This window comes from Sinocyclocheilus anshuiensis, unplaced genomic scaffold (genome assembly GCF_001515605.1).
Source record: "Sinocyclocheilus anshuiensis isolate Anshui unplaced genomic scaffold, SAMN03320099.WGS_v1.1 scaffold220, whole genome shotgun sequence".
NCBI lineage: Eukaryota > Metazoa > Chordata > Actinopteri > Cypriniformes > Cyprinidae > Sinocyclocheilus > Sinocyclocheilus anshuiensis.
Window position 1 is genome coordinate 339,099 of NW_015554086.1, and position 10,244 is coordinate 349,342.

Sequence of the window (10,244 nt, forward strand, 5' to 3'; positions counted from 1 at the left end):
TGCCTAATAAGGGATTAAATATCCAGAGTCTATTATGCAATAAAGATAATAACTTCAATAACAAACTTCAAATGAAACAGCATAATGACTTTAAGACGCAACTTGTTAAGAGGCAAGGGAACTGAAATACAGAGAAAAGATGAGTAAATTATAATCAGAAATATAATCAGAAGACGTAACACCTGACATACAGTATGATTAAGATTAACAGGGCTGCATTAGTTTTAGTTTTTTATAGTTGTTTTTATTAAAAGAATTCTTCTCTAGACCCCGGATCACCTTAATTTCATTCCTGTTCAAAGAAGAGGCTACTTTATTTTTAAAAAATAGATCTGAATACATATACTATTCTGAAAGACTATATTACAACAGGTGCTTTTTTGCCTTACAGCACAATATACTATAATTAAGACTGAATCAATCAAAAGGATCTGTAAGGTAAAAAGTAACATTTAATTTATAACAATAACTCTTGTTTCACATTAAGCCTTGTTCACTATCCATGCTAGTTTAAATCTGTTTCCGAGCATCTTCACACAGAATTCATGAATTATCAAGTGTGCAAAAATGCATTTTGAATGTATGACAAAATTTAGGCCCAATAGCCTACTATATAAAACTATATAAAAAAGTTTTTGTCTTCAACTGGTTTTGAGAATGCCATACTCAAAGATCCTCCCACATATGCACTCAGACGGGAGTGTGTGTGTGAGAAAGAGAAAAAAAAACTAGCAAGAAAATGAGAGATGTGGGACTATATGGAAAAGCCTTATGCTCACATAGTTTGGGCATGATTGTGCAAATCAGCCGCAGAGACTCGCTCCCTCATTTGGAACCACCTAGATTCATTAACAGTAGAACAAACACAATTTATGTGCATATTTTCTTCGCACATAAATACAAATAAGGCCCATTGTTTTTCTATTAACAATTAATTATGCATCCTTGTAGAAAGTTTATATTTTACAATTAATCTCACAAAGATTACTGAGGGACTCATCATCCTCTTCATTGCCTGAAGTGGCTGCGTAGCTCTTGGTGTCCCCAAACATTTCCCCTTTCATTTGATAAATGAATCCCAGTATTTCATTGGCCTTCCAATCACCTGGGTCATCCTTGATATATCTCTGGGCAAGGTTCTTCAGTTTCTTTGCGCTTCTATTCCCCTCACTACTAGCATGTGGACTCATTTCCAAACACTGCTTGTAGTGGCTGATTGCTAAGTCCTCACATCTGTTACAATACTGCTGGAACTCAGCATAGAAATAATGTACTACATGCACACTATCATTTTTCTCTCTAGCTGTTTTAAATGTTCTGTCAAACAGTTTCTCTGCCTTGGGCAGATCACGTTTCTCTCCATATTGAAGTGCAAGCTCACTCATGGCAATGATAAAGAAAGCTTTTATAGAAATTGCCTTTTCTAAATGGTAAATGCACTGATTTCGTGCATTATTTACCTCTGACTTATTTACTTCTCGTTTTTCTTTCTGTAAATTAATTTTCTTGGTCTTGTAGCACATTGCCAACTGATGATGTATGAAACCTGAGTTTGGTGATGTTTCAAGTGCTTTCTTCAGCAGTGCAACTGACCTGTCTACTGATCCTTGATTCCTGAAGAATTTCCCAACATATCTTACGACATGTGGATTTTCTGGAGAGCCTTTCAGAGCTGTCTCTATCAGTTTCTCAGACTCATTCATCAACTCTTTGGAACATAACAAAAATTTAACTCCCAGAAGAACTCTAGAGGCATCATCATCCGGGTCGATGTCAATGGCCTGTTTCAGCTGCTTGATTGCAGGTGAATCCACAGTGCAAAATGTACCAGTTTCAGTGCGAAACAGAGCTTTTGCATAACCAGCGTTCCACTCGCTATTTTCTGGATCCAGTTCCACAGCCTTCTGAAAAACTTCTGCGGCTTTGTCATAATATTTGCGAGAGAATTTAAGATAGGCCCATCCCTTCTCCCCAAGCACCTCTGGAACAGAGGAAGGCTCAGCTGAAAATGTTTCATTTATCTTCTGAAGCTTCATCAGGTAACTTTCACTCTCTGAGTAGTTCTTCATGTGGTGGTTTATCCAGGCTAAATTTCCATAGGTGACAATGAGAGTCTTGTCACAGTTGATGCCGAGGTTTTCTTTAATGAGTGTCTCAGATTTCAACAGGTGAGTAAGGGCCTCTTCTTTGCGTCCAAGAAGGAATTTCACATATCCTAAAGAGCAGTGAGTTCGTGCAACTCCTTGCTCCCTCCCTAGATCCATCTTGACCTGTTCCTCAAGCCTATTGAAGATATCCGTCAAGACTAGATCCTCTTTTTTAATGTCCCAAGTAAAGTGACACTCCAGCTGATCCAGTTTCGATTGTAAACTATCCTGGATTGAACTAACAAGAAAACAAATCAATTGGTTAAAAGAATAAAAAGAACTGATTTGGCCTTGTAACAGAATGTTTTCATATTATACTTAAGCAGCACCCATGTGAACACCCACCCACTTAACTATTTAGTTTTAAATAATATATAACAAAAATACTGTATATTAAATATTGTTTATTAAATAATAATAATACCACCACAGAAAAAAACATGTCTGAATGTTTATATATAGCAATAGCTTTCCACAGTAATTAATTACACACACACACACACACACACAAAAATGGGGACAATACATTTTAAATGTTTTTGTTTTTAATTGTGGTTTAATAATTAATAATTTTTTATCATGTTTATATCTATCTATCTATCTATCTATCTATCTATCTATCTATCTTTTGGCATGCAGCTTCCAAAGGCTTCAACAGAAATCAGGAGAGAGCTGCAGCGTCATATGCTGGTGAGATCCTGATCAGCGAAATTTTCTTTTTTACTTTTTAACAAGTATCCTAGATAAAAAATAAAAAAAACCTTGTGTGGTTGTTATATCAAATGGAGCAAGAGAGCCTACTGATTCAAACGACACTCTTTTATTCAACATTCATTACCATATCATAAACTTGACATTTATTACCGCATTTTTTTTTCCTTTTTTATGCTCAAGTTCTTATTTCTTACCACAACACACACACACACACACACACACGCATTTATATATTTATACATTATATAATTCAAAGTGCTTTAGAGTGACAGGTGAAGCTCTTGAACTCCACAAAGACATGGAGTGATCAATTTGGCCAGGATGCCAGGACTACACTCCTATAGTCGTTTAGGGAAACACCCTGGGTTTTTAGATAACCAGAGAGTGTCAGGACCTCCGTTTAAAAATCATTTAAACTGCAGGGACTTTTATAGTAGGCTATGTCCTACCACAATACTAGTAAATTTGGGTGCAGAGAGCACGCCCCCTGCTGACTGCATTAACACCTTATCCACCAGCGACCTCAGAATTCTCCCATGCAGGGACTGACCAGTCCCAGTGTTGATTGACAAAGCTGCCTAAATAAATAAATAAATGCATAAATACATTTACAAAGAAATGTAAAAACTCAAAAAAATATATATTTCTACTTTAATTTCCTTATGTATAAATGCATTTTTTCAACATTTTGTTTTCAACATTCAAGCTATGAGGCCTTTGAGTAGTGCAAGTCTATGAATGAATGGCTTAGAAGTGGGCGATATGGCCAAAATCTTATATCCTGGTATAAGTAATTTAATATCATGGTAACGGTTTTGCATAGTATACTGTATAGGATGAACACACATACTCTTTTCTGGATAAAACACGCATGATGAAACTCAGTTTCAGCAGCTCAGTCTATGTAAGCATATTGATCAGTGGGTTTGAAACAACTGCAAATCCAGTACTACATTCATGTTTGCTAATTTTGCAAAGCTTTTCAAAGCTTCTTTCTTCTCAAGGCTGCAACTCTGATTGCTACTCGATTGCTACATCTGAAGTAAAACACGCCCCCTTCATTACCATATGGACAAATAAATGAGGAAATATATAAATGTAAAATAAATGTGGAAATAAATACATAAATACATGTGGAAATAAGAAATAAATGTATATATAAATAAATGAGAAAATATGTAAAATAATACAATCATACATAAGGAAATAAAAGTAAAAAATACTCATTTATTTTTATAATTTTACATCTATCTATCTATCTATCTATCTATCTATCTATCTATCTATCTTTTGGCATGCAGCTTCCAAAGGCTTCAACAGAAATCAGGAGAGAGCTGCAGCGTCATATGCTGGTGAGATCCTGATCAGCGAAATTTTCTTTTTTACTTTTTAACAAGTATCCTAGATAAAAAATAAAAAAAACCTTGTGTGGTTGTTATATCAAATGGAGCAAGAGAGCCTACTGATTCAAACGACACTCTTTTATTCAACATTCATTACCATATCATAAACTTGACATTTATTACCGCATTTTTTTTTCCTTTTTTATGCTCAAGTTCTTATTTCTTACCACAGTAGGCTACTGTTATTATGGGAACTGAGATTGAAGTAGCCTATAACCTGAATAGTTATTTAAACGACAAACTTAATTGAAACTCGACAGCGAGCAGATTTCTGTTCTAACACTGTCCTTCCTCAGGTCTTCCAAGCCAGATTTCAAAACTTTCCAGCCTTTGATTAGCCTACCGTTTTTCATTTAGCTTCAGATAATCAAGTCAGACAAAACGTCTCAGTTACGTATGTAACCCTCGTTCCCTGAAGGAGGGAACGGAGACGTCACGTCGGCTGACCGACGAAATTGGGATCTCGCTTAGAGAGACCAATCCACTTCGAGTGTAAACTAAACGAGCCAATGCACATTGGTAGGCCGGTTAAATATTAAGGACATAATTGAATGTCCTTGGGTCAGGCTGTCATTTGCATTGTATTGCTGTCTAATGATTGAGGTGGCTGGATCATAAGTTTAAAGCTAAATGTTTTATTTTACCAGTAGACTACATGATATATTTTTCTTTCATGGAGGGAACGTATAGCATAAAATTACTTACAATCATTATTCTCACATAGGGATCTGAAAAGAAGCTATTTACCTTTTTATCAGTCCACATTACCTGTGGAATAGGTTTTGATCTGTACAAACAAATGCTTGAAAAAAACAGACAAACAAACAAGCATTATATACATTATGAATTTTATTTCAAACTTTTAAGCTCTTAGTGTAAAGTGACTTTTGGGTAATGACAGTTTAGAAATATTGTAAAATATTTTTAGCCATTAATCTTAGAACATAAACATAAAGATACAGTCTATTATATATTTTCTGATCACTTTTTTCTTACTTAATCTCCATTATACAGTTATAGCATAAATAACCATAAAGTGTCAGTACATGTAGCACACCCAAATGCGTATTGCATAATGTGCATCTGATAGTGTAAGCACATAATATGTGATGACTTTACTGTAAGGACAGCCTGAGTGCACTAAGGTTACTGAGGAACTCATCATTGTCTTCATAACTCAGAGCTTTTTCATAGCACTCAATGGCTTGATGTTTCTCCCCTTTTATCTTATGAAGGAACCCTACTATCCCATAAGCCTCCCCTTCCAGCGAGTTTCTCTTAATCCGTTTGTCAGCGATCTTCTTTAAACTGTTGGCACTTCTCTTCCCTTCGACTGAATCCGGGCTCATCTTCAGACATTCCATGTAGTGTTTGATAGCTAACTGCTCACATCTGTGGCTGTACAGCTGGAATTCAGCATAATAAAAATTGACCACATGTAGATTGTCGTTTTTCTCCTCGGCTGCTTTGAAAGTGACCTGAAACAGCTCCTCAGCCCGCGACATGTCGTGGTTTTCTCCGTACAGCAGCGCTAGATCGCTCATTGCAGAAATGAAGGAGCCCGTCAGGCTGGTGGCCTTTTCTAAATGATAGATGCATTGATCGCGAATCTGTTGAACTCTTGACCCTTTGGCATGGTGACTTCCCTCCTGCAGCAGTTGGATTTTCTTCAGCTTATAGCAAAGAGCTAACTGATGATGTATGAAACTTGAATTGGGTGAGCTTTCAAGTGCTCGCTTCAAAAGAGCAATTGACCTGTCCACACTTCCTTGATTCCTGAAGAATTTCGCAACATATCGCATGACATGTGGGTGATCTGGAGATCTTTCTAAAGCCTTCTCTACTAAGCTTTCAGCCTCTCTGTACCTCTTGTAAACAATCAGTCGCATGCTTAAGAGGACTTTGAGAACGTCATCATCTGGATTCGTGTCAATGGCCCGTCTCAGTTGCTTTATTGTAGGCGAATCCTCCAAAGTGAACCTCTCGTATTCGGTGCGATACAGAGCAATGGCATAACCAGCATTCCATTCACCTTCCTCAGGTTCCAGATCTAAAGCCTTCCTGAAACATTGTCTGGCTCTATCGTAATATTTGCGTGAGAATTTAAGAAAAGTCCATCCCTTCTCACCAAGCACCTCTGGAACAGATGAAAACTCAGTTGGAAAGGTTTCATTTATCTCCTGAAGCTTCTTCAGATAACTTTCACATTCTGTGTAGTTCCTCATGTGGTAGTTTAACCAGGCAATGTTTCCATAAGTGACAATGAGTGTCTTGTGAAATTCATCCCCATGGCATTCCATGTGTAGCTCCACAGATGTCATGAGGTTGTTATGTGCCTCCTCGTGAAACCCCAGAAGGAACTGGACATATGCCAAAGCACTGTAAGTTCGGGCAAGTCCTTCTTTCTTTACGAGGTCCAACTTAATCTGCTCTTCCAGTCTATTGAGAAGATCATTTAGATCTATATCATCTTTCATCAGAGCCCAGGTGAAGTGGCATTCCAGCTGGTGAAGTTTTGTTCTCAGAGTTCTGTCCAGATCCATACCTGGTAAAAGTGAAAAAAACTACGTCATTCTCATATATATATATATATATATAATTTTTTTTCAAAACATGCAAAAATTGTCCAATACATTACTAATATAGATTTTAAAATATATTTAAATATGAAGAGTTCAGATGCAAAAGCCTCTATGTGCCATTTAAAATTTAGTTCTAAAATGAGCATTTTTCTCAGGCTGCTATGTTTATGTCCAGGTATTTCACTTTAATGGCAATGAAAATATCCTATTTATTGCCATTAAAGTGAAATTACAGAACCTACACATAGGAGCCTGATGAAAATACTCATTTTAGAAGATAATTTAAAATGGCACTTAGAAGCTTTTGCATCTGAACTCTTCATTATATTTTCAATCATTTTAATAATATATGTAATATTTGTTTTATTTAAATGTATTTATTCTGGCCAAAATATATTTTAAAAAGTACATTCATTCAAAATGTAATTTTAAAATTGGAAATGCATTTTCTTGCCTCTTGAAGTATATATTAAATATTAAATAGCTTTGCTAAAACCACTGTAGACCAACTGCAAAAACCTTTGTAATTGTAGGCATGCACTTACCTTATCTAGGACGTCTGCACGATAAATGTTTCAGAATCTATTTGATGAGGAAGGTTGTGCAGGCTTTATTGACCTCTCCTAGAGATGGGAGGGTCAAACTCAGAATGAAAACTGAAACCTTGGCTGAAGCGAGAGGGAAAGAGAGCAAAAGACAGAGAGCTTAAGGCTGCCTCAAATTAAGTGTAATATTTGGTAGTTAAATGAAGACTGTCTAAACCATTGCCAGCCATCTGGAGTCTGGTTGTCATGTTTCTTTTGCATATGTATTTCTTTGTTTTACTGTCACTTTCAGCTAAGAGACAATGACAATGAAACTGTATAATTTTTATATTTTTATTATATATATTTTATATATATAGTGACGTGTATATATAAACACACACACACACACACACACACACATACAAGACATTGTTTAAAGTAAAAGTAAGTTTGCTACTGACTCCCTCATAAAGGCAGTCTTGTCACCATCTAATGGTGTAACAATGTCACCTGTACTGAAGTCAAAATCACCATCAATAACACCCAGAATGTTTGTCAATTTCAAATACTATTAAATACTACACTCTAAAAAATGCTGGGTTTTTTTTTTTTAACCCAAATGCATATATATATATATATATATATATATATATATGTGCACATTAAAAGCATTATAGTAAGTTTTTTGATAAAAGTATGTACAAGTAAGAAAGTTAAAATTTCAGTCCCTTAGCAATATATATATATATATATATATATATATATGTGCACATTAAAAGCATTATAGTAAGTTTTTTGATAAAAGTATGTACAAGTAAGAAAGTTAAAATTTCAGTCCCTTAGCAAAGTTTTTTGACAACTCATCAGTATGTGAGTAGTGCTGATGGGCTCTCCGCAGATACTCCTTTGCTTGCGTCTCTTGCTTGTCTTCAGAAGATATAAAAGCCAAAATCTCGTATGCTTCTTTGACTTTCTGCCTGGTGTTGAGATTCCTCTCTGCGATTAGTCTGAGCTTCTTGCCAGCTTGTTTTCTTTCATAGCTGTCGATAGGAATCATGCATGCTGACTTGAACCGACTGACGGCTTGGTCTTCATCCTTTTTCTTATAGAGCAGAAATAAACCATAGGATGTGTAGCAGTGCTGCTTATCAGACTCACTGAGAACCTTGTCATCTATCAGGCTGCAGAAAATCTTCTCGGCCTGTTCAAGTTGCCGGTTCTCCCCATAGGCCTCTGCTAAATTTACTTTGGCATAAATATTGTTAGGCTTCAGCTCTACAGCCTCTGAGAAGTGCTGGATACATTCAGCCACCTTAGCAGATTTCTGAGCAGCAGGAACGCGTCTACCAGGCCTCCTCCCCTCCAACATCTGAATAAGCAGCTGTTTATGGCAAAGGCCGATTTGATGGTGCAGGAAGGAGGAATTTGGGGCCTGTTCCACTGCCCTAGTGAGGAAAGACAGTGATTCTTTAATGGAGCCCTCTGCCCTGAAATATTTAGCCACATATCTGGTGACATGTGGGACGTCAGGAGACAACCTGAAGGCCTCTTTTATTAGGTTCTGGGCTTCCTGTCTCCTTGACCTCTGGAGTTTCAGAGCCAAAAGTACCATGATCTCAGTGTTTGTGGGCTCCAGGCTGAGAGCCTTTCTTAGCTGTTCGGTGGCTGTTCCAGTGTCTTCTGCTTTGTTCATGCCATCTATCCTGTAAAGCACTATTGCATAGCCTACATTAAAAAACATGTTGTGTGGTTCTGCCTCAAGAGCCTTAGAAAAACTCTCTTTTGCTTGCTTATAGTACGTTCCTCCAAGTCTCAGAAAGCTCCAGCCTTTCTCACCATGTACTACGGGCAAGCTGCAGGAGTAATCTGATGAACCTGGTATGTCCTTGCATATGCTTTTCATGGTGTTCAAGTAATCTTCCACATCATTTAACCTCTGCAAGTGATAGTGTACCCATGCAAAACTGGAGAACGTCACAAGGAACTCAGCTTTCTTTCGCTGGTCTTCCCTTAATGCCAGTTCAGCCTTTTGAAGGTAATCCAGTGCACTCTCAGTTTTACCCTCCAGGTGGCTGATAAAAGCCAGGTTGAAATATGTAGCATGATACTTTTGTGGACAAAATCTGATCCTGTCATGGAGTCTGTCTGGTAAACTGTTCAAATCCCTTATGTCTGATTTTTCTACTCCCCATGTAAAAAGGCACTCCAGCTGCCTGAGCTTAGCTTCCATGTCTTTGTTGCTGGAGACATACGGAAAAGAAATGATGTGTTTTGTATAACATACCACTGAGTTTTCAAGTTAGGACTGGCAGTATATTTTTTTATAAATAACCACAGTACTGCACATTATTTTGCAAAACAAATTTAGATTGAAAGATTAGATAGATATGTTATGAAAAAATACAGAAGAACATGCAAATTACCTATTGACTACAGGGTGATTTAGGCGTGTTGTAGACACGTTTGCTTAAGATTAGTCAGCACATGCGGAGTCAATAGGCTACATTTAAACTGCATGTTTGGTTAAATGTGTTATTTACACTAGGTTTGATTCACTCCTACCTCATTTTATATTTCAGGATGCGTTCTTTCCCGTTGGTCTGCGTATTGAAAGATTCGATGTCACGAAAACGAAACTAAAAAGGCAGAGAGATAGGTTTCGCTTTCGTGATACGCTGTGAAAGGAGACGTGTTGATCTAAATTCAAATTACTTTTGATTTTTGTTTGTCATAAACCCATAATGTATGAAAGTATATTATTGTCAGTTTTTATTGTATACGCCGGGTTTCATATTTGATAAATAAATACAATAACAAACAAATAAGTAAATAGAGCATTTATAAAGCAGGGACAATATATATATATATATA

The 10,244-nt window shown here is 36.7% G+C and overlaps 2 protein-coding genes across 4 annotated transcripts; both read right to left on the reverse strand.

The window, feature by feature from the left end:
- Positions 1 to 216: 216 nt before the first annotated feature.
- Positions 217 to 5,271, reverse strand: LOC107669160 (interferon-induced protein with tetratricopeptide repeats 5-like). Its single transcript, XM_016461288.1, has 2 exons — positions 5,261 to 5,271; positions 217 to 2,385 (listed from the first exon to the last, which is right to left on the reverse strand). The coding sequence occupies exons 1-2, from the start codon at positions 5,269 to 5,271 to the stop codon at positions 957 to 959; spliced, it is 1,440 nt and encodes a 479-aa protein (XP_016316774.1). The 3' UTR covers positions 217 to 956.
- Positions 5,272 to 5,276: 5 nt separating this feature from the next.
- Positions 5,277 to 10,003, reverse strand: LOC107669232 (interferon-induced protein with tetratricopeptide repeats 5-like). 3 transcript variants are annotated; one of them, XM_016461403.1, is made up of 3 exons: positions 9,936 to 9,983; positions 7,392 to 7,514; positions 5,277 to 6,809 (listed from the first exon to the last, which is right to left on the reverse strand). In XM_016461403.1, the coding sequence occupies exon 3, from the start codon at positions 6,805 to 6,807 to the stop codon at positions 5,380 to 5,382; it is 1,428 nt and encodes a 475-aa protein (XP_016316889.1). In that variant the 5' UTR covers positions 6,808 to 6,809; positions 7,392 to 7,514; positions 9,936 to 9,983; the 3' UTR covers positions 5,277 to 5,379. The 3 variants fall into 3 exon arrangements, with proteins under 3 accessions (XP_016316889.1, XP_016316888.1, XP_016316890.1); XM_016461402.1 differs by lacking the exon at positions 9,936 to 9,983 and having other exon boundaries at positions 7,392 to 7,683; XM_016461404.1 differs by lacking the exons at positions 5,277 to 6,809; positions 7,392 to 7,514 and adding an exon at positions 8,147 to 9,613 and having other exon boundaries at positions 9,936 to 10,003.
- Between the last annotated feature and the right edge of the window lie 241 nt (positions 10,004 to 10,244).